This window comes from Melanerpes formicivorus, unplaced genomic scaffold (assembly GCF_026170545.1).
Source record: "Melanerpes formicivorus ecotype bairdi unplaced genomic scaffold, bMelFor1.0.p_v2 SCAF_83, whole genome shotgun sequence".
Lineage (NCBI taxonomy): Eukaryota > Metazoa > Chordata > Aves > Piciformes > Picidae > Melanerpes > Melanerpes formicivorus.
The window spans coordinates 1,184,208-1,211,121 of NW_027142435.1; the positions used below are offsets into that span (position 1 = coordinate 1,184,208).

At 63.7% G+C, this 26,914-nt stretch overlaps 4 protein-coding genes across 4 annotated transcripts; 1 reads left to right on the forward strand and 3 right to left on the reverse strand.

Moving 5' to 3' along the window:
* Window positions 1–1,180: 1,180 nt before the first annotated feature.
* Window positions 1,181–7,279, reverse strand: DDA1 (DET1 and DDB1 associated 1). The gene is given in 6 exon segments (XM_068165077.1): window positions 1,181–1,388; window positions 1,390–1,446; window positions 2,633–2,694; window positions 3,571–3,622; window positions 4,649–4,729; window positions 7,230–7,279. Coding segments are annotated over 6 exon segments (309 nt in total). The 5' UTR covers window positions 7,233–7,279; the 3' UTR covers window positions 1,181–1,334.
* Window positions 7,280–7,829: 550 nt separating this feature from the next.
* Window positions 7,830–9,309, reverse strand: MRPL34 (mitochondrial ribosomal protein L34). The gene is made up of 2 exons (XM_068165075.1): window positions 9,207–9,309; window positions 7,830–8,395 (listed from the first exon to the last, which is right to left on the reverse strand). The coding sequence occupies exons 1-2, from the start codon at window positions 9,248–9,250 to the stop codon at window positions 8,092–8,094; spliced, it is 348 nt and encodes a 115-aa protein (XP_068021176.1). The 5' UTR covers window positions 9,251–9,309; the 3' UTR covers window positions 7,830–8,091.
* Window positions 9,310–10,548: 1,239 nt separating this feature from the next.
* On the forward strand, window positions 10,549–21,731 carry ABHD8 (abhydrolase domain containing 8). The gene is made up of 5 exons (XM_068165065.1): window positions 10,549–11,081; window positions 16,796–17,567; window positions 18,279–18,449; window positions 18,890–19,106; window positions 19,488–21,731. Exons 2-5 carry the CDS (start codon window positions 16,804–16,806, stop codon window positions 19,635–19,637), a joined length of 1,302 nt encoding a protein of 433 aa, XP_068021166.1. The 5' UTR covers window positions 10,549–11,081; window positions 16,796–16,803; the 3' UTR covers window positions 19,638–21,731.
* Window positions 21,732–22,254: 523 nt separating this feature from the next.
* On the reverse strand, window positions 22,255–26,907 carry ANKLE1 (ankyrin repeat and LEM domain containing 1). The gene is made up of 8 exons (XM_068165051.1): window positions 26,878–26,907; window positions 26,123–26,228; window positions 25,876–25,963; window positions 23,729–25,774; window positions 23,469–23,649; window positions 23,222–23,381; window positions 22,734–22,863; window positions 22,255–22,450 (listed from the first exon to the last, which is right to left on the reverse strand). Exons 1-8 carry the CDS (start codon window positions 26,901–26,903, stop codon window positions 22,278–22,280), a joined length of 2,910 nt encoding a protein of 969 aa, XP_068021152.1. The 5' UTR covers window positions 26,904–26,907; the 3' UTR covers window positions 22,255–22,277.
* Window positions 26,908–26,914: the final 7 nt, after the last annotated feature.

Consider the following 26,914-nt stretch of genomic DNA (forward strand, 5'->3'; position numbering starts at 1 on the left):
AGGTACCACCACTGAGAACAGGCAGCTGAGACCAAGAGCTTGTTGAGGTGCTCCTGGGCTCCTCCAGCCAGGAGCTGCCTGCACGCCGCTGCCCCAGCTCCGTCCCAGCAGCCACGGCTTCAACACGTGGGGAGAGATGAGGAGGAAGCTTTATTCCAGCAGAGGCTGCACAGCTCAGTCCATTCCAGAACCAAGAGATGAGGAGAAGTGAAGAACAACCAAAGCCACACAGCTTTCACTTGGAGTCCTCCATGGGAGCTGCCAAACGGCCCAGAGCAGCCCAAAGAAGAACAGAGCTGGTCGAGCAAGTGGAGAATGTGGCCACTGGGACTGACAGGACCCTAAGTGACACTCAGGAGCTGGGGGGTGGGGTGGGGTGGGGGGTTCTAAGTGCAGTGCCAGGTCTGGAACAGTTGAGACCAGAAACAAAGGGAAAAGAAGAGAAGCTCCACACTTAGGGTTGGTGTGGGAAGATCCAAGAGGAGTTAACCACTTGGGTTGGCAACATCCAAAGAAGAGTTAACCACTTGGATGATGAGCTCCACACACTCAGGGTTGGAGTTGGAGCATCCAAGGAGGAGTTAACCACTTGGATCATGTGCTGCACACATAGGCTTGGAGTAGGAATATCCAAAGAGGAGTTAACCACTTGGATGATGAGCTCCACACACTCAGGGTTGGAGTTGGAACATCCAAGGAGGAGTTAACCACTTGGATCATGAGCTCCACACACTCAGGGTTGGAGTTGGAACATCCATGGAGGAGTTAAGCACTTGGATGATGAGCTCCACACTTAGGGTTGGAGTTGGAGCATCCAAAGAGGAGTTAAGCACTTGGATGAGGAGCTCCACACACTCAGGGTTGGAGTTGGAGCATCCAAGGAGGCATTAACCACTTGGATCACGTCACTGGGTAGAGGAATCCGAAGGCTGAGAGCATGGAAGGGCTCTGTGCTAACCCCCCCCAGCTCCTCCCCAGGCTCCTTCAAGTTAGAGCTGGCTGATGAGCAACAGATTCCCCCCAGCCCTGTGCAGGTGACAGGGCATGTTTCATAGAGGGGAGGAGCTGGAGGTTCTACCCCATGCTTTCACTGGGCTGTGCCACCACTGCTCCCTGGCTTGGGCATAAATCAGAAGCAAACCAATAAACCCAACCAAAACTCCAACGGGGCAAAGGGAAATGAAAGAAAGAACTCAAATAAATACATTGGCTCCTGGAAAGTCAGAAGTGGCTTGGGCTGTGGAGGGGGGCAGGTGTGGGGAGAGGGCAGAACTGACACACTTGGAGACACAACAGGAAGCGCCTGCAAAGGTGTGGAGCAGCAAGGCCAGAGCCTAAGTGTCCTCTGTCATGTCCTGGCTGTCTGTCCGGGCGATTTTCCGGGGGGGGGGCAGAGTTCTCACCTTCTATCTCCACTTGCTCTTGATCTCTCTTCTTGGCTGCATTCTGCTTGGGCAAGAGAAAGCCACAGTGAAACCCCCAAAGGCACAGCAAAGCTCCCCCAAAGCCACTGCACAGCCTCCCCCAAAAGGCCACTAAAAAGCCTCCTCCCCAAGAAGGCCACTGCAGAGCCTCCCCCCCAAAAAGCACAGGGAAGCTCCCCCCAAAGGGCCACTGCAGAGCCTCCCCCCCAAAAAGCACAGGGAAGCTCCCCCCAAAGGGCCACTGCAGAGCCTCCCCCCCAAAAAGCACAGGGAAGCTCCCCCCAAAGGGCCACTGCAGAGCCTCCCCCCCAAAAGGCACAGCAAAGCCTCCCCCCAAAAGGCCACTGCAGAGCCTCCCCCCCAGAAAGGTATAGGGAAGCTCCCCCAAAAAAGGCCACAGGGAAGCTCCCCCACAAAGGGCCACTGCAGAGCCTCCCCCAAAGGTACAGCCCCCAGTGGGAGCTCAACCAAGTCTGTGGCTGGCAGGGGTTCAGCTGGGGGGAGCTGACACAAAGCCAGGCTCAGGGGGGTTCAGCCCAGGCACAAAGGGGCTGCCTCTAGGCTGCCCCTCAGCTTTGAGGGCCAGAGCAGCACTGCCCTCAGCACTTTCATGCCCAGCTCCCCAGCACTGCTCCAGCAGAGGCAGAGTCACTTTGCCCTGCTCTGCCCAGGCCCTGAACTCTTCAAACTTCCTTTTTGGCTTCAGGGCTCTTTATAATTTTACTTCCCCTCTAAGTTCTTCCCCACCCTGTCCCCAGCCCAAGGCTGCACTCACTGCTTCCACATCTCCATTCCAAGTCATTGTCCTGCTCCAAGTACTTCCAGCCCAGCTCCCCCCCCCCCGAGCACACTGCTTGGTATGCTCCCAGCAGAGGAGCCAAGGTGCTGCCACATCCTGCACAAACTCATCCCTTCCCCCAGCAGGGACCAGAGCAGCTCTGCCCTGGCTCTCAAGCAGCTGCTGGGGGCACAGGGAGCTGCCAAGGTCCCAGAGGAACTGGGAGATGCCACAGCCAAGCTGTAGGTTAGACATGGAGCTGAGCTCCCTCCCTCCCTCCCCTGGAAGTGAAGTTTGGATTCATTTCAAGGGAGGCCAGTGGAGCCTCCCTGCACTGCCTGAGCTGCTCTTCACACTTGCTCTCTATTCCTGCCATGCTGGGGCTGGGATGAGTGCTGGGCCTGAGGCAGCAGTGCTGCTGGTCACCTACCTTCTTGTCCCACTGCTGATGTAAATAACGCAAGAGAATATTTGTCTTTTCTGTTACTATGACTGCCAGGAGGAAAAACAGAGAGAAACAGCACTGAGGTCACTCCAAATAGCACAGAAATCACTGCCCAGCCCAAGCCTGATGCTTCCAGCGGGAGGAGAGAGTGCAGGAGCACCAAGCAAGCCAGTGGAGAGTTAACACCACCCCCAAAACCCAGCAGGGAGCTCTGGAGCTCAGCCAGCCCCAGCCCCTGCCCCAGCAGGGCTCCCCCAGCAGCTTGCCCAGGGGCACAGTGCCCAGGGGGGGTTGGAAGCTCTGCACAGAAGGAGACTCCACAACCTCTCTGGGCAGCCTGCCCCAGGCTCCAGCAGCCTCACACCAAAGGAGTTTCTCCTCCTGCTCAGGTGGAGCCTCCTGGGGTCCACTTTGCCACTGAGCAGAGCCTGCCCCCAGCCTCCTGCCCCCCACAGCTCCTTCAGCTCTCACTGAGCATTGCTCAGCTCCCTCTGGGGCTGCTCTGCTCCAGGCTCTCAGCCCCAGGGCTCTCAGCCTTTGCTCCTCAGAGCTGCTCCAGGCCCCTCAGCAGCTCTGCAGCCTCCCCTGGGCTCTCTCCAGCAGTTCCCAGTCTCTCTGGGAGCCCAGAGCTGGCCCCAGTGTTCCACCAGGGCAGAGCAGAGAGGGAAGAGAACTTTCCTCAGCCTGCTGCCCACCCTCTCCTCCATGCCCCCAGGAGACCTTTGGCCTTCTTGGGCTCCAAGGCACACTGCTCCTGGGCACCTGCTTGTCCCTCAGCACTCCCAGGTCCTAATCTGTGGGGGGCTGCCCCCCAGCAGGTCACCCCTGCCCCACCACCCCCCCTGGAGCTTCAAAGAGGGGACAGCTCCTGTGCAGCAGATCTACACTCAGCAGAACAAAGCTGTCAGCAGGCCCAGACTCACTTTGCTCAGAGGGATACTCTCTGGTGGGCAGATACACTGACGGCCTCCTGTTCTGCAGGGGAATTGGAACAGTTACAGCACACAGCCAGCAAACCAGCAAGGGATCGCTCGTGCCAGCCCAGAGCCCAACCCACCCCACACCCCCCAGCAGCACCGCTCTGCCCCCCAGGCTCTGCCCCCCAGGCTCTGCCCCCAGGCTCTGCCCCCCAGGCTCTGCCCCCCAGGCTCTGACCCCAGGCTCTGCCCCCCCCGCTCTGCCCCCCAGGCTCTGCCCCCCCCGCTCTGCCCCCAGGCTCTGCCCCCCAGGCTCTGCCCCCAGGCTCTGCCCCCCAGGCTCTGCCCCCCAGGCTCTGCCCCCAGGCTCTGCCCCCCCCCGCTCTGCCCCCCCCGCTCTGCCCCCCCACACTGTGCCCCCCAGGCTCTGCCCCCCAGGCTCTGCCCCCCCCCCCGCTCTGCCCCCCAGGCTCTGCCCCCCAGGCTCTGCCCCCACACTCTGCCCCCCACGCTCTGCCCCCACACTCTGCCCCCCAGGCTCTGCCCCCCCAGGCTCTGCCCCCCCCCACTCTGCCCCCCCACACTCTGCCCCCCACACTCTGCCCCCCACGCTCTGCCCCCCCACGCTCTCCCCCCCCACGCTCTGCCCCCCCACACTCTGCTCCCCACACTCTGCTCCCCACACTCTGCCCCCCCACACTCTGCCCCCCACACTCTGCCCTCCACGCTCTTCCCCCCTCACTCTGCCCCCCCACACTCTGCCCCCTGTGTGCCACAGCTGCTGCAGCTCTGGAGCACACCTCTGCAGCAGGAAGGTCACCTGGGGGTGCAGTGCAGGCCCCTGAGGCAGGTTTGTCTCCAAGGGAGCAGCACTCTCAAGCCCTGCCTGAGGTGAGGACACACTGCTCAAAGCAGGCAGGGAGCTCTCCTTGCCAGCCTCACCTCCTGAGCTACCAGCTGTGGCAGAGAGGCTTTGTGAAGAGTTCAAATCCTCCTTCTGCAGTTTTATTTCCCCCTCTTGAGTCCTTCTGAGGGGGTGAGGAGAGCTCCCCCCAGAGCAGCAGGTGGGGGGGGGGATACTTACTGATGCTTTACATACAGAGTCAGCATGGAACCTGCTGAAGTTGCTTTTGTTGTACACAGGCAATCCTTTCAAAAAATCAGCCTGAAGGGACACAGAATCCAGAGAGAAACAGAACAGGAGGTGAGGAGAGCAGAAATGGAGCTGCTGGCTGCTTCCTGAGCCTCCCAAGGCCTTGCTCAAGCCATTACAAGCTGCAGGAACTGAAGGCTGCTGCTCAGGCCCCACCAGTGAGACTGCAACCTGCTCCAGAATGCCTTTGGCCAACAGAGCCAAGCCCCAGCTTCTGCCCCTGGTTCCTGACCCCCCTGGAGTCCAGGAAATCCTTTCTGAGGGGACCTGGGGGGTCAAAGAGTGGCTGAGTGTCCAGCTGGGGGAGTGCTGACAGGAGGAAGACCTGCAGCACACAAACACTGCTCCAAGCAGAGCAGAACTCAGCACAAACCACAGCAGCACACCAGGAACTGTCCCAGCTCCACTGAAGGCCTTGGCTGTGACACCAGATCAAAGCAGCCAACAGCCCAGGGCTGGCTGCAGGCAGTGATAAAAGCCCCAGATGGCCTGGGGATGCTCAGCCCTTATCTCTCCCTTATCAGCCTGCCCCAACTTCCCTCTGCTTCTGAAGGACCCTGCAGGCACCAAGGCCACAGCAGCAAACAAGCCCAGGCTGGAAGTGGCTCAGTCACCCCTCACAACAAACCCCTTGCTCAGACAGCCTCACAGGAAGGCTGCTCCCAGCTTTCCAGCCAGGAACTTGGCCTGGCAGAGGAGCCTCCACACCCCTGGGAAGAGGCTGGGAGAGCCCCCAGGTGGAGCTGCTGATGTGCCAGCCTGTGCCAGCCACTGGGCACCTCTGGGAGGAGCCTGGCCCCACCCTCCTGACACCCCCCTTGAAGTGTTGGTCAGCACTGCTGAGATCCCCCCCCAGGCAGCTCTCTTCCACACTACACAGCCCAAACTCTCTCAGCCTTTCCCCAGCAGAGAGCTCCAGTCCCCTCTCCAGCAAGTCCCTGTCCCTCTCGAGCTGGGGAGCCCACAGCTGGGGACAGGACTCCAGCTGTGCCTCAGCAGGGCAGATCAGTTGGCCCCACCAGCCCTGCCCACTGCCCAGCTAGAGCACACCAGCACCACCAAACCACCAGGGAACAGAGCTTCTCCCAGCCTGGGCTGCAGCCAGCAGCTCAAGGCCCCAGCCCCAGTTCAAGCAGTGGCACACAACATCCCCCTGGCAGCCACCCTGCTGCCACAGCCACATCCAGCTTCCACCTGCTCACAGAGCACCCAGAAGGCCTCCTCAGGGCAGCTGCCTGGAGTCCCACTGCTGGGCACTGAAGCTGAGACCCCACTCCAAGTGCAGTGGTCCTGACCTGCTCCAAGGGCAGCAGGCAGCCAAGCCCCAGCAGGGCCCTGCGGTGTTTGCACACCAGGGCACACCTCCTGGCCCCTGCCACATGGAATGGCCTCTCTGGAGCCCTCTGCCACTCTTTAACCAGGGAAAGGCTCTCCCAGCCAAGCTGCAGTGGCCTGGGGGGGAGCGAGGAAGCAGCTCCTGAAGCCAGCAGCTGCCTCCTGTCCTCTGCTGGGTGTTTGGTTTGGGGGGAAAGGCAAACTGGGGAGACCCCAACAGCTCCAATGCAGTGATGCAACCAGAGGAAGCAGCCCTGGCTCCTTGGAGGGTTTAGGAAGCGAGGGAGAGAAGAGGCATGCACTGTGTCAGCAAGGGTGCTCAGCCCCCCAGGGCAGGGCCAGCCCTCCCCCGAAGGCAGCGAGATGGGGGGGAGGGAACCCACAGCTCTGAGCACCCTGGGGTCAGCTTGTGGAAGGGAGGCTGCGGAGGGCAGGGGCCAGCACAGGGCCGGCTGCAGGCAGGGCTGTGCCCAGCAGCAGCGGCTCAGAGGCAGCGCTGCCCCTCCCGGGGGGGCGGCAGGGAACTCTCGCCCCCCGGCGTGACGTCACTGCCGCGCGGGGAGGCTGCCTGGAGGCCTCTGGGCCATGGCAACCGCTGCCCAGCGCCCAGCAGCGGCCCAGGGGCACAGCAGGGAGCAGGCAGCCCCCAGCCCCCCCGCGCCCCCCCCGCTGCTGCCCAGTCTGGGGGCAGGAACACGGCCTGGGAACGGCTCTGCCGCCCCGGCCCCTGAGGAACAGCCCCGGCCCGGCCCCGGCCTCTCCAGAACCCCTCCCGGGTCCCCCTGCGGCGCCCCCGGAGCGGGCAGCAGCCCCAGCCCAGGGCGCCCCCCCCCCCGCCCCCCCCCCGCCATCTTGGGGCGCTACAGGGGCTGGGGCGCCCCCGGCTCTGCGCGCAGCGCCCCCGCCACGCCCCCCGTCCCGGAGGGCAGGGTACCCCGCATCTCGGCGTGCCCAGCCCCGGCCCCCCCGGCCCGCCGCCCTCCCGCCTCCGCCGAGGCCCTCCCTGGGTGTGAACGCCGCAGGCTGCGGGCCCTGTAGGGCCGCGGGCCGCCGCTCCCCGGGCTGGGCGGGGCAGCGGGCCGCCACGGGCTGCGGCAGCCGGGAAGGAGCAGAGGCCGCGCTCCCGTCGCAGCGGCGGGCCCGGGGGCGCCGCCATTTCGGGCGGGGGGGCACCTACCATCTTCACCGCCGCCAGCCGTGAGGAGCCGCGCCTCAGCCCGCCCACTGCCTCCACTGCCCGCCCCGCCCCGCGCCCATTGGCCCTCACGGAGCCGCTCTCGCGCCCTATTGGGCGCCGTGTCCGTCACTCACAGCGGCGCTGGGAAGCGTAGGGTTAGGTTGACGCAAGAGATAGACAGGAAGGGGGAGGGCGGGTGCAGCGCGGGGGGCCCCGGATGTGGCGGCGGCCGCGGGGCATGCTGGGAGATGTGGTCCCAGCTCCCTAAGGAAGGCGCTGATGATGGACGCTGTTAATTAGCAGCCCTGGCAGGACGGCAGCCAGGAGGAGGTGGTTCTTCCCCATTACCTCCTCTCCATCCTGTCATCAGGCCAGGGCTGCAGCCGAGAGCCAGGCCCCAGGTACTGAAGCATCTTAGGAGGATGGGAGAGCAGGGAGAGGCACTGCCAGCACAGTGGGTGCAAACTAAACCCAACCTTCTCTCCGCCCTTGGGGCTCATCCCATGCTCCTTCCATCCTTCCAAAGTCCCCCTAGCAGCCATGACCCCACCAATGCTTCAGCTTTCCTTCCCTTCCTTCACTTTGGCATTAACAACCACAGGAAGTTCAGGGCTTTAATTCCAGCTTGTGCTTTCACAAGTTCATCTTCACACCACACCCAGAAAAGAGCAACAGCTTCACAACGTGAAGAGCAGCCATGACACAAAGCCCTCACAGGCCACCCTCAAGCCTCTCACTCTCCCAGCACAAGAGGAGCACTCTTCAGTCACATCCTCCCCATGGCACAACCGCTCAGGCCAGGTCACTCCAAAGCCACCACAGCTGGAGGGCTCAGTCTGGAGCAGCCCCAGGGGCAGGGCTGTCAGTGGGTCAGAGACTTCCTGCCCTTCAGCATGCGCCGCAGGATGACCTCGACGCCGCCCGGGGTGCTGATGCGCTTGAGCCAGCCGTGGGTGCGCTTCCGCTTCCAGTTGTTGGGCTGGTACTCGTTGCCTCGAGCCTTGCCACGGACCTGCTGCAGGCTCCAGGGAGGTGCCAGCGTGGGGCAGCCACCTGCAGGCTTCAAGGAAAGCTGGCTCCTGAAAGGCAGGTCCAGGGAGGAGGAGAGAATGGAGGCTGCCCGCAGCTGCAGAGGGCAGGAGGGGGCAGGCAGCAGCAGGAAAAGCCTTTGGGGAAAGGGTGGGAAAAATAAGAAACAAAACAGAAAGTGAGAAGAGAGCCTGCAGGTGCTGCTGGTGGGGGCAAAAGTCGAGGTGGGAGTTCTACAGCTAAAGAATCATGGAATAGTTTTGGTTGGAAAAGTCCTTTACAACCATCGAGTCCAACCCAGCGCTGCCAGGTCACCACTAAGCCATGTCTCTCAGCACCACATCTCCATGGCTCTGAAACCCCTCCAGGGAAGGGGACTCCACCACTGCAGTGCACACTCTGGGCCAGGCCTCGGCAACCCTGGGGAAGAAATTGTTCCTCATGTCCAACCTAAACCTCTCCCGATGCAACGTCCCTCAGTCCCTTTCACTCCAGACTGTAAACAACCCCAGGTCCTTCCTCTGCTCCTCACCAGCCTTGTTCTCCAGACCTGTCCATAGCTTCTTTGCCCTTTTCTGACCGCGCTCCAGCCCTCAATGTCCTTATTAGAGTTAGGGGCTCAAAACTGAACCCAGGATTCAAGACGTGGCCTCCTCAGCGCCCGGTACAGGGGCAGTCACTTCCCTGCTCCTGCTGAGCACACTATTCCTGATCCAGGCCAGGATGCTGTTGGCCTTCTTGGCCATCTGGGCACACTCTGGCTCATTTTCAGCTGCTGTCAACCAGCACCCCCAGGCCTTTTTCCACCGGGCACTTTCCAGCCACTCTCCGCGGGGTCAGTGCGCTGCGTCAGGGACAGGACCCTGCCACGTCCCTCCCCGGGCAGGGACATGGCACCGCCCCTCGCCACCCTCATCCCTCCCCGGGACAGCCGGCAGCCGCCCTTACCTGCCGCCGAGAGCCCTCGACCCGAGGCGGCCTAGCGCCGCCATTGCCCTCCGCGCGTCCTGACCTCCCAACAACGCAGCCTCCTATTGGCTCTGGCGGCCAGCGCGGGGAAGCGCATGCGCATGGCGGCGCCGCCAGCGTGGCGCAAGGCACTATGGGATTTATGGTCCTGGGGCAGCGCCGCGCTGTTGCCATGGCAACGGCCGCGGGGCCGTCCCCGATGGGGTCTGCGGGCGCCGGCGCCTCCTGCAACAGGGAGGCTCAGCCCTGCCCCAGCCAGCAGGGCTCCCGCTCCGGGGGACAACAGTGCTCCCAGTCTGGGGGCTGCCACTGCACCCAGTGCTCCCGGTCTTGGGGGTCGCCACTGCTCCCAGCAGGGGGCTTGCTAGTGCACCCCGATGCTCCTGGCATGGGGTCCAACAGCACTCCCAGTATGGGCGCCGCTAGCGTGCCCAATGCACCCAGTATGGGGCTCAGCAGTGCTCCCGGCACAAGGGTTGTTAGTGTACCCCAGTGCTCCCAGAACAGAGGGAGCTAATGCACCCAGTTGTTCCAGCCTGGAGGTCACCAGTGGTCCCAGTATGGGAGTCACCAGCACACCCCGTGCTCCCAGTCTAGGGGGGGTCACTGGGGGCACTGGACCTTCGTTCCCTAACCTATGTAGGTAGAGAGAGCAGCAGGCAGGATGTGCCAAGGGACCTACAGCAGAGCAGCCTCTGCCTGCTCCTGAGCAGGAAAATGAGGTGCAAGAGGAAGAGGAAGAAAAGGATTAAGAGGAGGAGGAGGAGGATGAAGAGGAGGAGGATGAAGAGGAGGAGGATGAAGAGGAGGAGGATGAAGAGGAGGAGGATGAAGAGGAGGAGGAGAAAGAAGAGGAGGAGCAGGAGGAAGAGGAGGAGGAGGAGGGCTGGCTGGGGGCTCAGAGGTTCAGAGGACTCTCAGCCATCCTCGCTGCCTGCTGGGATCAAGGAGCAGATCCCTCAGCTTGCGCTGCTGCGGGCAAGCCTGGCTGTGCTGCTGGGAGCCAGCGCCAGCTGCGGGGGGTTCTGCCCCGGTTTGCCCTGTTCTCACCAGAACCCAGCCGGGAAGTGTGGGGGGGGGAGGGGGGGGAGGGAAGGTGGCTTCAGCTCTCCCAACCCCACAGCTGCGAAGAAAACCCCAAAGAGATAGATGGAATTTTATGTTTGTCCTCTTGTCCCAGTCCCTGGGGGCCACAAGTTGACGTTTTTGGGTCACATCACCCACGCCGAGCTCGCAGCACTGTCATGTTTATGACCTTTGGGGAGCCACAAACACCAAAATGGGCAGGAAAGGGCTGGAAGGAAATAAAGGAATTTGGTCACTGATTCTCTGCTGGGAGAGGGGAAAAATCCCCAGGGCGAATCCTGCAGCCCCCCGTGGGCGGGCGCGGGGCTGCGCTGGGCTCGGCTTTGAGTGGCAAAGCTGCTTGTCCGTCACTGCCAGAGCCCTCCTCTTTAGGAGGGATTTCAGGGGCTTTCTATGGCTCGATACTACAAGGACAAATAGCCCCCCCCCCAACCCCCCTCCTCCCCTCCACCTTCCCCCCACCTTCCCCCAAACCCCAGAGCTTCAGTTATGAAGCTGCTGATGGGGAGAAGATGGCAGGAGGAGGCTGCGGGCTGAAGATGCGCTGAGCTGAAGGCATCATCCTCATCCTCCCCCCCCCAGCCAGGCAGCAGCAACAAAAAAAATGTAATCGGAGGAGCTGGAAAAGCTGAGCCGCTTCCAGCGCTGGCATCCCGCATCCCACCCCGGCTCCCACCGCCTCGGCCATCGCTTCCTCTCCTTCTCCTGCAAGATCGAAGCTTTTCCATCGCCACCTTGGAGCCCTGAGAAGCTCGGTCAATAAATGAGGTGAGCATCTTCTCCTGACCCCCTCTCTTTGTCCTCCCCTGAGGTAGGACATGCGCCGAAGAGGGGGGGCTGGGGGGTGGGGGGAAGGTGCTGTGCGAAAGCGGGGAGCAAAATGGCCAAAACCCGCAAAAACACCGCGGGAAAAGGAGGTTTTGAAGCTGCCAGCGGTGATTTGAGGGGTGTTAGGTAGGATTGCAGGGAGAGAAGGGGAGATGGCAGCCGGGCAGCTCGGCAGGGCATCGTTAACGCTTGATTGATTCACCCTGGGGGGGTGAGGGGGGGTTCAACCAACCTGCCTGGAGATGAAACTTCAAGGCTGGTGGCTTCTGCCGTGATGCAATTGCAGGAACCGATTGCTGGGCTGCCGCTCGGAGCCCTGCTGTTGCTATGTGCAGGGCTCAAATCTGCTTCGGTTTTTTTTCTTTGGGGGGTAGGAGGGGGTTGGAGAGCCGTGGGGGGCACCTGCACGCATCGCTGCCCAGCGAAGGGGGCAGGGTTTTCGCTGCTTCTCCTGCCTCCTTCCAATGGTTTCTTCCAGCTGGCTGCTGGAGGAATCCGACCGAGCTTGGCTTTGCTTCGCTTTGCTTTGCTCTGCTTCGCTTTGCTTGCTGGCTGCTCTGCGGTGGGAGCTGGGGAGGTGATCCCCGAGCAGCTGCGAGGAGGTTTGGGGAGAAGGGGTTTGAAGTAGGATTTCGGTGCTGGAGGTCAGGCACAGGTTACTCCGCTGGGCATTGCATAATCTTTTGTTTCTCAAGGTCTTCTTCCTTCCTCAAGAGAGACAGACGTGTGGCAGGCAGCCAGCCAGGGGCTGCTGGGTGGCTTGCAGACGCTCTGCTTGCCCTGCCGTCCCCTTTCTTGACTCAACACAGTTTGGCAGCCTCCCTCGGGGCCCTTGGTGAAGTCCTGGGGAGCAGTTCTCCCCATCCTGGGAGGCTGCATCCCCAGGCTGAGGATTTCAGGGCTGCCCCTGCTGGTTTTCATTTGTGTGTCTGCTAAAAGCTTTCCTGGCTGCTTCCTCCTGAGTGTCCTGGTAAAGCTGCTGGAATGGTGTCAGGATGGGGGAGCCAGGAGGGACAGGAGGGAGCCAGGAGGGAGAGATGAAATCCAGATGTAACCACAAATGCAGGGTGGAACAGAATAAACCAAGGTGGAACAGAGGAGACTGAGGTGTGGCAGAACAAATCGAGGTGGAACAGAGTAAAGCTGGGGGGACAGACTGAATTTAGGGGTAACAGAACGAAGTGAGGTACCACAACAGAGCAAACTGAGGCTGGACAGAAGGAATCCCAGGTACAGAACAGAATAAATGGAAGGATGATGGAGTAAAGCAAGGTTTGACAAGACAAGGTCAGGGGTAGCAGAAGTCCAGGGGTAAGAGAGGAAGTCCAGGGGTAACAGAGTAAATCCGGGGTAACAGAATAAACGGAGGTGAAGCAGAGTAAATCAAGGTTCAAGAGGATAAATCCAGGTGTGACAGAGGGAATGCAGCTGAAGTGGCTGTTCCCAGCCCCCTCCCCCCCGAGGGAAGTTCACTTTGCAGGGCTGAGCCTCCGCGGCAGAACCATTTCCTCGCCTGCAGCGGGATCGGTGCTTAACCAGCTGCTTCCCCCCCCGTTTTGCTCAGTGCTGAGAGGCAGCGGCTGGGGGAGGCTGGGAAGAGCCTAATAACATTTGCCCATTCCTCAGGAGGGTCGTGTGTCATCATTAATACTCCCCAGCCCCGCGGGGAAGGGATTAGGGCTGAACAAATGCTGAAGGCAGGTTGGCTCCTGGCTGCGGCACGGCTCAGGCCTCTCTCTGCCTCCTCTCCTCCAAGGATTTGCAAGGAATTAGCAGGCAGCAAGTCCCAGCTACTCCCTGCAAGGCTCCAGGGCTGCGTGCAGGGAGAGGGATGGGTGCTGGGCGCTGGTAGGACTCGCTGGGTGCTGAGGAGGTTGGTGGTTGGCAGCTCTGGAGCTGATCTCTGCTCCTGCTGCCGCCAGCAATGCTCTCTGCTTGTGTGTTGCAGCCAAATCTTTGCCAGGGACTTCTCTTGGCAGGGATCAGAGAATCAGAGAATGGTTTGGGTTGGAGAAGCTCTCTAAGATCACCCAGTCCAACCCTCAACCCAACCCCACCATGGCCACCAAACCCTGGCCCCAAGTGCCATGGCCGCAGGTTTCTTGGACACCTCCAGGGCTGGGGACTCCACCAGCTCCCTGGGCAGCCTCTGCCAGGCCCTGACCACTCTTGCAGTGAAGAATGGGCTGGGGGCTGCCACAGAGAAACATCCCAGCCCATATGTCAAGGTCTTTCCAGCAGGAAAGGGACATGAGGAGGAGGATTTTGTCATTCCCTGGCTGTTTAGGACATCAGGTACAAGAGCAAGAGGCTGTGCAGGGCAGAGAAGAGCAGGGCAAGGGAAGAGCCATCTCAGCTGGGCCATCCTGCTGTGGCTGTAAGTGTGCCCACACCCTGCTGGCACATCCTTGGGGTGGGTGTGGGGTGAGAGGTGCCCTGATACATCGCCCCATGGGCTGTGCCTCAGCCCCACGGGCTCTGTGCCTCAGCCCCACGGGCTCTGTGCCTCAGCCCCACGGGCTCTGTGCCAGCCCTGCCTGGCTGCCTGTCACGTTCTGCCCCTGGACTCTGCAGCCTGCCCAGCCCATCTCACCCCATTTTCCTCCAGCTGTGACACAGAGCTGTGGAGCTGCATCAAACCCGAGCTGCTGCAGCCCCAAGTAGGTCAGGAAGTTGTTATTTTGTCCCCAGCTGGGTTGTTCAGCACTGCACTGGGGAGGTGAAGCTGGAATATTCCTCATGGGCAGCTCCTCATCTTCCTCCTGGATTCCCTGAGCCTCCTGCTCTCTGCTGGGAGCTGTGCTCTGGGGGCAGCTGTGATTTTTGGGGGGTATCCACTCAGGGCTGCTGTGTGCCAGGCACTGTGAGGCTTTGCAGCTCCTTGACTTCACCTCTGATGGATCAGCTCTGTCTGGGCCACATCCCTGCCACCAGCCTGGGGACATGGCCAGGGCCAGACACAGCTGGGAGCACCGGGGGCAGGTGGCTGAGGAGGGCTGTGCCTCTGGGGAGCCCCACATTCACCCCCTGAGCACCCTCAGAGGCACTTTCTGCCCTTGTTTGTGCTTTGCCCTGGGGCTGGCAGCAGAGCAGGAGGGCATGAGGCTGTCCCTGGCTCCCTGTGTGACAGCCAGGAGCCTCCACTGGGTGCTTGAGGTGTCCTCAGCCTCCTGGCACACAGGCAGTGCTGGTGGGCTCCTGCTGGTGGCTCTCACCACTCCTGACTCATTGTTGGGCCTGGCCTTATGTAAGCTGTGCTGAAATCTTGCTCTCTGCTGGGGTGGGGATGGAAGGGAGCTGGGATGGAAGTGGGGGGGGAGGGGAGATGCAGCTCGTTGCCATGGTTACCAGCATCCTTGCAAAGTTCTTTGCATCCATCTGGTTTCATCCTCAGCCCTTTTCATCTCCTGTTGAGGGAACATCCCTCGGTGCTCCTGGCTGCCGTGGCAGGCTGGAGGAGGGCTGTGGGAGGTGGCAGACAGAAGTGTTGTGGTACCCAGCCCCTAGGCATCGACTTGCTTCACCTCCTGTCCTTCCATTCCCCACCAAACAGCTTGCCTGGAAGCTGCTCTCTGCTGGGGCATTCACAGAATCCCAGCATGGGAGGGGCTGGGAGGGACCTCTGGAGATCATCCAGGCCAACCCCCCTGCTGAGGCAGGGATGTCTGCAGCAGGGCACACAGGAACACAGCCAGGTGGGGGTTGAAAGACTCCAGAGCAGGAGACTCCACAACCTCTCTGGGCAGCCTGCTCCAGGCCTCCAGCAGCCTCACACCAAGGAAGTTTCTCCTCCTGCTCAGCTGGAACCTCCTGGGCTCCAGACTGTGTCCACTGCATCCCAGTTTGGGGAGCCCAGCCCTGCCCTCTCTTGCAGCAGGATCTGGGCTCATCTCCAGAGCCTATGAGGCTGGAGAGTGGCTCCATGGCCTGAGCCTGGGCTCCTGGAGCTGCCTGCAGAGCTGCTCCCTGCCAGAGCCTTCCAGCAGATCAATTCTGGAAATGACCAGGAGGGGCTGATTGAGTTAATCCCCAGAAGTTAATCAATGTCGAGGTGGTTTGGCCACAGGTCCTGTTTCTAATCCACATGGAGATGATTAGTAGCTGCTGAAATGGAGGCTTGATGGACATCAGGGGGCAGAACCACATCCAGGTCCCACAGGCTGAGCCCTGGGGGAACCAAACCCAGTGCAGGTGCAGGATGGGGCTGCCAGAGCTGCTGGAGAGCTGTGGTGCTGAGGGACCAGCACAGAGCTGGGTACTGGTTGGATCTGAAAGGGCTTTCCCAACCCATCCCATCCTGTGAGTCTCTGGGGGGTTGCTCCTGGAGCTCAGGGAGCTGCTCCTGGCAGCAGCTCTGGGATTTCCAGGTCAAGTCCCACCCTGGGGATGTTCTTTTCCTCCTCATCCCCTCCATGGAGCTCGTGGTGGGTACCCACAGTGCCAATCCCTTGGGCAGGGACAGCTCCTCAGCACAGTGCCCACTGCAGCTCCCTTTGCCTGTTGGCTTCAATAATTCACCAGGTTTCACCTCATCAATAATAAATGGGCATCAGGCTGCCAGCCTGGGTGGGCAGGGACCTTCTCACCCACTACAGCACCACCAGGGTGGCATCAGGCTCCCCTCCTGGCACAGTGCCACCAGTCCTCCCTACCTGCATTGTCCTTGCTCAGGTCTGGCTTTGCTTTTGCCTGGGTTTGCTGGTGCCAGTGTCCACAGCCCTCCCCTGCAGCCACCCAGGAACAGCTGGAAGAGCAAACATCAGGAACTGAGCCTTGGGGACAGCTCATCCCCCTCTGCCTCTGTGGTGCTGGCTGGGGAGGGAGTTTCCCACCCCCCAGAGTGGAGATTGGGTCACTGCCCACCCCCCTTCCCAGTTCTCTTGGGTTATTCTCAGCCTTCCTTTGTGGACTTTAATTCAAACCTCCACCTCCCAGCCCTGGAATTCCCACCTCTGGCTGCTGCTGCTGGTGCTTTGGAGCAGCCACATGGATCCATGTTTAACTGGGATCAATAAAGCATTTCCATGGCTGAATCTTTCCCTTAGCTGCAGATTTGGGGCTAGAAAGAGGTTTTTCATCCCAAGCAGCCTTCTCTTTGCCTGCTCCTTCCCTCAGCCACAGCAGATCCCTCCTTGGAGGCCCAAGAGTGTGTGCCAGGGACTGCAGAGCTCTGCAGCCACTCAGCTTCACCTCTGCTGGATCAGCTCTGTCTGGGCCACATCCCTGCCACCAGCCTGGGGACATGGCCAGGGCCAGACACAGCTGGGCTGGGAGCACCGGGGGCAGGTGGCTGAGGAGGGCTGTGCCTCTGGGGAGCCCCACATTCACCCCCTGAGCACCCTCAGAGGCACTTTCTGCCCTTGTTTGTGCTTTGCCCTGGGGCTGGCAGCAGAGCAGGAGGGCATGAGGCTGTCCCTGGCTCCCTGTGTGACAGCCAGGAGCCCCCACGGGGTGCTTGAGGTGTCCTCAGCCTCCTGGCACACAGGGATGCTGCTGGTGGCTCACACCACTCGTTGTGCCTGGCCGGCATGGGGATGGAGCTGTCCCTAGTCCCCTGAGTCACAACCAGGACACTCTGCTGGGTGCTGGAGCTGCTCATTAACCCCTTCCTTTCTCCTGCCCCTCCTCCTCCTCCCCTCTTGCCTTGCTCCCAGGGACCATAATGCTGAACAGCATCACCGATGGGTTCCTGTGCTGCCTGATGGGCAAAGCGACCAACGCCGTGGGGCCGCTGGACAGCGTTGAGTCCACCAACGGCTACAGCTTCATGGAGGTGAAACCGGGGAGGATCCTACGGATCAGGCACAGCGCACCCAGCCGCCCAGCCTGCGAGGGAGCCGAGGAGAGCCAGCCCGGGGGCCCGGAGCGGGGCACGGTGCACTGCAAACGGAAGATCACCGTTTACCGCAACGGGCAGCTGGTGATCGAGAACCTGGGCGACGCCGTCCGCTCCGAGATCCTGCACTGCCACAGCGGCTCGGGGGAGCCCAACAGCACCGTGGAGCTGGAGCTGTCCGACGCGGCCGGGCAAAGCCCTGCCCAGGGCGCTGCCGGCACTCCGGGCTGCGGTCCCCGGGAGGCGGCGGCGGCGGCCGGGGCCGGCGGCAAGCGCCGCAAGCGCAAGCCCAAGAAGGTCGTCAACATCGACTGCAAGAAGCAGATCACCAGCTGCAAAGGGACGCACAGCGACGTGGTCCTCTTCTTCATCCACGGCGTGGGGGGCTCGCTGGACATCTGGAAGGAGCAGTTGGACTTCTTCACCAAGCTGGGCTACGAGGTGGTGGCTCCCGACCTGGCCGGGCACGGCTGCAGCTCTGCTCCCCAGATCGCTGCTGCCTACACCTTCTACGCCCTGGCAGAGGACATGAGAGCTGTCTTCAAACGCTATGCCAAGAGGAGGAACATCCTGATAGGACACTCCTATGGGTGAGGAACATTCCTGGGGGGAAGGGACACTCCTCGGGGGGGAGGAGCACTCCTGTGGGGAAGGGACACCCGTGTGGGTGAGGGATGCTCCAGTGGGTGAGGGATGCTCCAGTGGGTGAGGGATGCTCCTACAAGTCAGGCACCAGGAGGTCCCAGGAGCCAAGGGATGGATTCATCCCCACCCTGCTCTCTCCCTGGAGCTGCGTGAGGGTTCTGGGTTTATCCCTCAGCTCTGATCTCCTACATCCTCTTGGTGTCCATTCCTGGGCCCAGCTAATCCCAGAGCCTGTCCTGCAGAGGGAAGCTGGCAGAGCACAGCCTATAAATAGAGTAAGCCCAAGAAAGTCAATTAGATGGAGACTAAGCAGGGCTGGGAGCAGAGGGAGCTGGAGCCAGGCTCTGAGCTGGCCAGGATTAGATCAGAAGGACCAGGCTGGTCCAGGCTGGCAGCACCCACATGGGTCCCAGCACTCACAGAGGTCCCAGCCCCCTGCTTTGCTCTGTGCTGGAGTGGAACCCCAATCTCAGCCTCTCTGCCTGGGCTCTGGGGGTTCTGCCTGGCTTGGGGTCCCCTGGAAAGGGCTTGGACAGGTCAATGGAGGGGGTGGAGCACGGGCTCCAGCCACAGGCCTTTGGGATTTACCTTGGGAAGCAGCAGCCTCCAGTGCCACGGGGTCAGAGCAGGGCCCCCACGTCTGCCTTCCCCTGCAGGGTGTCCTTCTGCACCTTCCTTGCCCACGAGTACCCAGACCTGGTCCACAAGGTGATCATGATCAACGGCGGGGGGCCGACGGCGCTGGAGCCCAGCCTCTGCTCCATCTTCAACATGCCCACCTGTGTGCTGCACTGCCTCTCCCCCTGCCTGGCATGGAGCTTCCTCAAGTGAGTGCCCAGCACAGCACCCTGGTGCTGGGAAGGGTTGTCCCCTGGCCACCACAGCCAGCCACCACTGCAGGAAGAGGTTCTGTGCTGTGAGGGTGCTGAGACCCTGGCACAGGCTGCCCAGGGAGGCTGTGGATGTCTCCTCCCTGGAGGTGTTCAAGGCCAGGCTGGGTGAGGGCTGGAGCAAGTGGGCTGGGGGGAGGTGTCCCTGCCAACTGGGTGATCTTGAAGGTCCCTTCCAAACCATTCTGTGATTCTATGAATCTGTAATTTGGGCTGGAAGTGACCTCTCAAGGTCATCCAGTCCAACCCTTCCTGCTAAAGGTTGGATGAGGCCTGGAGCAGCCTGGGCTGGTGGGAAGGGTCCCTGCCTGTGGCAGGGGTTGCAGGGGCTGACCTTGAAGGTCCCTTCCAAGCCAGTCCACCCTGTGCCCCCACAGGGCTGGCTTTGCTCGCCAAGGTGCCAAAGAGAAGCAGCTGCTGAAGGAAGGCAATGCCTTCAACGTGTCCTCCTTCGTGCTCCGTGCCATGATGAGTGGCCAGTACTGGCCAGAGGGCGATGAGGTCTACCACGCCGAGCTGGCCGTGCCCGTGCTGCTGGTCCATGGCATGCATGACAAGTTTGTCCCAGTGGAGGAGGACCAGAGAATGGCTGAGGTATGGGACTGAGTGGGGCTGGATGAGGGCTGGGGGCTCCAGTACCTGAAGGGGCTTCAGGAGAGCTGGGGAGGGACTTTGGACAAGGGCTGGGAGGGACAGGACCAGGGACAATGGCTTGGAGCTGGGAGAAGGGAGACTGAGACTGGAGAGGAGGAAGAAACTCTTGACAGTGAGGGTGGGGAGGCTCTGGCACAGGCTGCCCAGGGAGGCTGTGGCTGTCCCTTCCCTGGGGGTGTTCCAGGCCCGGCTGGATGAGGCCCTGAGCAGCCTGGGCTGGTGGGAGGATGATCTTGGAAGGTCCCTTCTAACCCAACCCCTGCTGTGATTCTATGACCCTGGCTCATCCTGACATTGTCTGCTGCCACCATCTCCCTCCAGATCCTGCTGATTGCCTTCCTGAAGGTGATTGATGAGGGCAGCCACATGGTGATGATGGAGTGCCCCGAGACGGTCAACACCCTGCTCCACGAGTTCGTCCTGTGGGAGCCCGAGACGCCAGCAGGGGACGGGCAAGAGGAGAAGAAATAAAGCAGCAGCAGGAGGTGGTGACTGGGCTGCTCTGATGGGAGAGATGTTCAGGAGCTCAGAAGGGTTTGTGAGGACGGAGGGGGCATGCTGGAGGCTGCCCTCACCGGGAGCTCAGCTCATTTTCTTGCCCGGCCGGATCGGAGGCCGGCGGAGGAGCGCGGAGGCTCCCCCCGGGCAGGGGTGCGCGGGGCCAGCAGTGGGGACATGGCAGCCCTTGTCCCTGCCCCCTCGGGGAGGGCCTGGCAGCCGCTGGAGTGTCTTCATCCTGTCTCTTTGTAGTTTTCTTTTCCTCACGCAGCCACCTGGAGGGGCCGGAGGGCAGGGGGCTGGGGGGAGGCTGGTGCCACCCGCAGCAGAACGGAAGAGCTGAGAGAGGTTCCTCCAGGGAGAGGCCATCGGCCCCGGAGCCTTCCCGGCCAGCGAGGAGCGGAGCTGGGATTGCTTTCAGGGGAAGCCAAAGGCTCCTTGGCCTCGGCAGTGGATTTGCCTCGCTGGAGCTGGCTACATGGACAAGGCCACCGAGCGTGGCCAGCAGCCGCCGAGCGTGGCCAGCAGCCGCCGAGCCTGGCCAGCAGCCGCCGAGCGTGGCCAGCAGCCGCCGAGCCTGGCCAGCAGCCGCCTCCGGTGGCCCCAGCCTGGCGCCGGTGAGGATCTGCTTCGCGCTGCTCGGCCCTGCCTGGCCAGGAGATGAGGCTGAGGAGGTGACCTGCCCCCCACGGGCACGGCCAGAAGGACCACGGTGGGGCTGGCACGGCTGTGGTGGGGAGGATGAAGCCAGCCCCCAGCTGTCCCCGGCGCCACCGTCTGTGCAGTCCTGTCCCCAGCCACCCTCGCTTTAGGTGCCTCAGTGCCAGCTTCTGCAGCCCCCTGCGCTTGCCCCCCCGCTGCTCGGAGCCATCAGCACCACTCAGCACCTCCCGCAGCTCCTCCTCCACTCACCCTTCCCAGCCTCCAGCTCCGCCAAGACTCCAGGACCTGCCACTCGCTGCTGGACCCCATCCCTGCCGAGATCCCCCCCAGCCCTCCTGCACTGATCGCTGTGCGGATCTGCAGCTCCTGGAGCGGCGCAGGAGTGGCCAAGCAAAGCCACAAGGGTCACCAGCTCGTCGCCTGCTGACACCCTTCTGTGCAGAGCCCTCTCCTGCCCTCTGGGCTTCACCCCCCACTGCCTGGAGCTGGGCAGGACCAAGAAGGTACCCGAGAAGTGTGGAGCAGGGTCCTGGGTGCTGCTGTGGGGTCCGTGGGCTCCCAGCTGCACCAGGAGGGGTGGGAGCCTGAGAGAGCTTGGAGGAGATGGCCCCAGCCTCCCCCTGCCCCAAAGAGTGGAGGCTCCCCCAGCCTCTCCTCTCCCCTCCTCTCCTCTCCTCCCATCTAAACCAAAGAAACAATCAGCCCCACGCTCACCCTGGGCCCACGACCCAGCCAGCCCTGCTGAGCCCCAAGGGGGCTGGCACTGTCCCTCTGGGACAAGCCAGGTTGGCTCCAGGGGCTGCTGGCTCAGTAGAGCTGCTCTGACCAGAGCTGGCACCCACCTGCAATGAGCCTTCCTCCAGACTGAGCTCTTCTTCCTCCCAAACTGAGTGATGAAGAGGGAGGATCCTTCAGAGGTGGCCCCAGCGTGATGGGGACCCCCCTGTGAGGAGTGTCCCCAAGCAGCCTCCCCCTGCCCCTGCCCCCTGGAACCTGTCTCATAATGAGAATTTTAATGCCCCTGGATTCAGATGGTCCCCACGAGCCCCATCCCACCCCCCCCCGCCCAGGGGCAGCCCCATCCCACCCCCCCCAGCCCAGGGGCAGCCCCATCCCACCCCCCCCGCCCAGGGGACACCCCACAGTGCAGCCAGGACCTGCAGTGAGGGTCCCCCAAACCCCCCCCCCACCCCCCCCCAGCACATGGCTCTGCCCCTGCTGTGTCACCCTCCCCCCATCCTTAACCAGCTCCAGGCCACCATGGGTGCCCAGCTGGTGCCCACAGCTCTCCAACCTCTGTTTTGCCACCGAGTCTGTGCTGCTTGTGCCCATGCCAAGGCCATCCCCATGCTGTGCCCTGTGCCATGCTAGTGCCACTTCAGCCAGTAAAGCCCTGGAACATTCTCAGCTGTGTCCTGCCTTGATGCTGGGAGAGACCACTGGGGACTGGGAGCATGGCAGAGTGGGGAGGGGAGGCCAGAAACCACCCACAGGCAGCACCCACAGCCCCGTGGGGGTGGGCTCAGCACCCACAACCTCCACCCCTGCACCCACAGCCCTGCAGGGACAGGGTCAGGACTCACAAGGCCACAGCCCCAGCTCCCCATCAGCACCCACAGCTCCACGGGGACAGGCTCAGCACCCACAGCCCCCACTCCCAGCACCCACAGGTTGGGTTTTGGAGCCAGGAAAGGGAAAAGGAAAGCAAGGAAGGATTTATTTAATCCCCTTTAGGGAGCTACAAAAATAGAGGAATCCTCACCAGTGTTCACGACATAAAACCTGCCCCCTGCAGCCACCTGCCCCCTGCAGCCCCCTCCCCCCTGCAGCCACCTGCCCCCTGCAGCCACCTGCCCCCTGCAGCCCCCTCCCCCCTGCAGCCACCTCCCCGCTGAGGTGCAGGCAGGGGTGGGGGTGCACCCCCTCATCATCCCCAGCACCCCAGGGCGCTCAGCACCCCCCCTGGATGTCCGCGGGTCGCAGCTGCCGCTCGCCCTCGGCCAGGAAGATCCTCATGGCCCTGTGCAGGAGGTGGACCCCCAGGCGCCGGCGCCGCTCCGCCGCCCAGCGAGCGGCAGCCCCATAGCTGTTCCCCTGCCGCTGGTTGGTGATGCTCTGCAGCCCTGTGGGGATGGGGTCGGCACCCGCGGCCCCGTGGGGATGGGGTCAGCACCTTGCCCCCCAGCGGCACCCACTCCCAGGCAGCTTTTCCCGCAGGAGATGGCGCTGGGAGGGTTGCATCCAGACCCTGCACAGTGGGCCCGAAAGTCCCCAGGTGCCCCGGGGCGGCCACTTTGTGTCCCCCTCAGCTCCCTCAGAGAGGTGCAGGGAGTCGAAGTGGCGGCGGAGCCGATGCCAGGGGAGGGGAAGGCCGGGCAGTACCCTGTGCCCCCTGTGCCCACTCACCCAGAGCCTCCACGAGGCAGCACTCCCGCGTGTAAGCCTCTGCCGGGATGCTGCTCTGGAAGCAGTGCAGGGAGACCACCCCCTGCCCGCTCGCCCAGATCTCCAGGATGCGCCGCACCTTGGGGCTGCCCTGGGGGACAATGGGCACGGGCACCATGGCCTCAAGCCCCCAGCGCGGCCCCCCGTGCCCACCACCATGCTCCAAGCCCCCAGCGTGGCCCCCCGTGCCCACCACCATGGCCCCTCAGCCCCCCATCTCGACCGCGACTGCCCAGCGCCCATCACTGTGGCCCCCCAGCCCCTTTTCTCATCACCACCACCTCAAGTCCCCCAGTGCAGCCCCCCCGTGCCCATCGCTATGGCTCCAAGCCCCTAGAGCAGCCCCCCGTGCCCATCGCTATGGCTCCAAGCCCCTAGAGCAGCCCCCCGTGCCCACCACCATGGCTCCAAGCCCCTAGAGCGGCCCCCCGCCCCCCAGCCCCCCCCACCCTCTGGGTGCCGGCGCGGTGCTGGCTCAGTGCCTCGGTGAGGTGGCAGTAGGGCCTGGCACGAGTGCCCTTGCCCACGTAGAAGATGGCTTGGATGAAGGTCCTGAAGCACTCAGCTGGGCTCAGGCAGTGGGAGCGCAGTGGCAGGTTCTGGGTGGTCCTAGGGGTGCAAACCCCCGGCTTTAGCCCCCCCGCATTGGGACCCCCTGCAGCACAGGGGACACACAGGGAGGCGGCAGGGCCCTACCTGGGGTCCAGGAGGAGGTAGTTGAAGCTGGTCTTGACCAGCCCTTCCCGCCAGCGCCAGCCGCGGCCGGGGCGGTCAAACTGCTGTGCCAGCACCAGCTCGTCCGGGGTGCAGTCGGGGACCTGCCCGGTGCTCAGCGCAGCCGCCAGCTCGGGGCTGTGCCCTGCCTGCGGTGTCCGTGCTGGCACCGGGGAGCACCATCAGCCCCACGCTGGCACCCGTAGGCTGCCTAGGTGGGGTGGGGGATGCCCAGGACTCACCTGCGCGATGCCCCCGGGGTGCCCTCGCCAGCTCCTGCAGGCGCCGCAGGTAGAGCCCCCGGGTGAGCTCCGTGATGGGACCTGGGCTGTCCCCCAGCGCCCGCAGCCGCCGCCGCAGGGCTGCGTCCGACAGACGCCCCCCGGGTGGCACCGGGCACGTCTGTCCGGCCCGGGCTGGGGCATCCTTGGGGCTGGCGGCGGCCTCGGTGCCAGGGCGGTGCTGCTCGGCGGGTGTCTGTCCCTGCTCCTCGTCCTTCAGGGGTTCCTCATCCTCCGGGGGCTCCTCGGAGCTGCCGCAGCTGGGGGGTGACAGCAGCCTGGCCGAGCTCCCCGGCCCCACCGCGGGGCCGCCCAGCAGATGTGGGGCCAAGGGGTGGCTGAAGCTCGCACGGGGACACGGGGACGGCTGTGCCCCCAAGGGTGAGGGGTCCTGCCACCCAGAGCCTCCGTCCAGCACCCTGAGGCTGGCACTGCCAGCAGCGTGGGAGGAGCTTGGAGCTTCTGACTGGGAGCCCTGGTCCCCAGGCAGCAGCAGGACCGTGGGGCTGGAGCTGTGTGAGCCCTGAGCATCTGCTGGGGAGGTCTGGGGGTGCTGGTGGTCCCCAGGCAGCAGCAGCACTGTGGGGCTGGAGCTGTGGGAGCCCTGAGCATCTGCTGGGGAGGTCTGGGGGTGCTGGTGGTCCCCAGGCAGCAGCAGCACTGTGGGGGTGGCAGAGCTGCTGGCCCCCGGGGGTGAGCTGGGCTGGCTGGGGGCTCTGGGGAGGATCTTGGTGTCATCCAAAGATGCTGTCCCCTCTCCGTCCTCACCCTGCAGGGTGACAGAGTGCCCCGAGGTGGTGGCAGGGCCCTTGGGGACACCCTGGGGTGCTCTGATCCTGGGGGGCCTCCGGGGCATCTCCAAGGTCTCATCAAAGAGGGAGGAAGAGGAGGAGCTGAAGCGCTGGGCGCAGGCCTGCAGGCGGCTCTTGGTGCGGGGGGTGACGTGGCGGTGCCCTGGGGACCCCTGGCCCTGGGGGGTGACATCCCCAGAGGCAAGGCTGAAGGAGCTGAGGGGTTCTGGGGTGCACGGGGAGCTGTCCTGGATGCTGCACCCCTGGAGCTGGGCAAGCAGCTTCCCTGTCTCACCTCCCCCTGAGCCTTCCCTACCGTGAGGGACCACCCTTGAGACCCTCCCCAAATCCTCAGCCTGCTCCGAGTCTAGGGGGAGGGCAGGGGGCAGCTCCCGGGGGGCAGCTCCCCGTGGGGAGGGGGTCTTTCCTGGCTGCAGCTCCCTGGATGCCCAGGGCTGGGGGGACCGGTGGTGCTGAGCCCCTTGGCACCCCCCAGCCTTGCTGGGCTCCAGGGTCTCCATGGCGCTGACAAAGACCTCACTGTCGCCACTGCTGTCCCCAGAGCTGCTCTGGTCCCTGCCCCTGGCCCCCACCTCCAGCACAGGGGTCCCCAGGCCAGTGGCAGCCAGGGTGGCACTGCCCAGCCCTGCCCAGCCCATTGGTGGTCCCTGGGGGACACCAGGATGGTGCTGAGCCGCAGCACCCAGGCTGTCCTCATCCCTGGGGTGCTGGCATGTCACAGAGCAGCAGCTGAGGGCACCTCGGCGGAGATGGGGAGCTCGGGGGGGCGTCCCCCTGTGCCCCCCCAGAACCCTGCCCCCATGCTGGGGATGTGCAGAGCTCAGGGACCCCTGCTGGGAGGAGGGGACAGGGCTGTCCCCAGCACAGGGCTCAGGGAGGGGCCAGGGGGGACCCCTCGTCCTTCCCCCCACCCTGCAGCTCGGGGGGGATTCCTCCCCAGGCCCAAGCAGCGTGCTGGAGGCGAGGGGCTGCGGGGGGCCCTCGGGGTCAGTGGGGGGCCATGGGGTGAAGGAAGGGACGGAGAGGGGTTGGGGATACCCCTGCCAGCATGGAGGGTCCCCCAAACAGCAGCCACCCTCCAGCTCCTCCAGCAGGGACCTGCGGGTGCTGCTCAGGAGCCCATCCGTGGGGAAGATGCTGCCTCCGGTGCCATCCTCGGTCAGGAAGGACAGGGAGCACCTGGCCCCGCCCGGGTCTGGGGGCAGAGGTGGGTGTCAGTGTCACACCCAGACTGGGGGGGGCTGCTCAGCCCCCTCGACACCCATCCTGGCCCAGGGAACACCCTGGCGACCTCACCCTGTGTGAGAAGCCCATCCTGGGCACCATGTGAGTGCCACCCGTGGGTGCCCTGCTCCAGTGCCAGGTCCACAGCTGGTTTCCCATCCTGCGGGGGAGATGTTGCTGCCACCATTGCTGAGGCCACCGTGGGGTGACACGGCCCCGCTCGGTCCCCATGGTGGGGTCACACAGCCCTGCCAGGGCCGCCCCCCCGGTGACGAAGGTCCCAGTGCAGCTCCACGGTGGAGTCTCTGTCCCCACTGACCTGCTCCGGGAGCTCCGGGCGCCGCTGCTCCCGCAGCAGGAGCCGGAGGCACCTGAGGCACCCCCGGGATGCGGCGACGTGCAGCGGGGGCAGCTCCGCGGAGGACCTGGGGCGGGCAGCTGAGCTTCACCCCCAGCCCCGCTCCAGCCAGGGGGGCAGGGCCGGGGGCAGGGCCGTGGGCAGCAGCAGCCCCCGGGCTCACAGCAGTGCCACCTAGCACCGGGCTGTGCCCCAGCCTCTCGCCCCCGGGCACCACCCCCCTGGCTCAGAGCCACGCCGCGGAGGACCTCCCCGGTGCCAGGACGCCCCAGTGCCACCCTGTGCGCCCACCCCTGCCAGTGCCCACCCCACGTGCCCGCCCTGCAGTGCCAGCGGCTCCGCCTCCCCGGTGCGGTGTCCCCTCGGTGCAAGGTCCCTTTCCCCGCTTCCCCTCCCCCCGGTGCCGGCGCCCCACTTCCCGGTGCAGTGTCCCTGTGCAGCGTCCCCGCTGCCTCCCACCCCGGGACAAGTCCGTACCCCGCCGCAACGTCCCGGTTTGTCCCCTCGGCGCAATGTCCTTTCCCCGTGCCCCTCCGCGTGCGCCCGGTGCCGGTGTCCCTGCCCGTGCTGGTAACCCCTGCTCGGTGCAGCGCCCCCGTCCCCTCCCGCACCGGTGTAAGCCACCGCCCCCCCTCCCCCCCCCCCCCGGACCTCCCTCTCCCTCCCCCCCCCCAGGACCTCCCCCTCCCGCGTCCCCCCCCCCCCGCTGCCCTTACGGCTCGCGCCGCCGCGCGCCGCTCATCGCGCACCGCC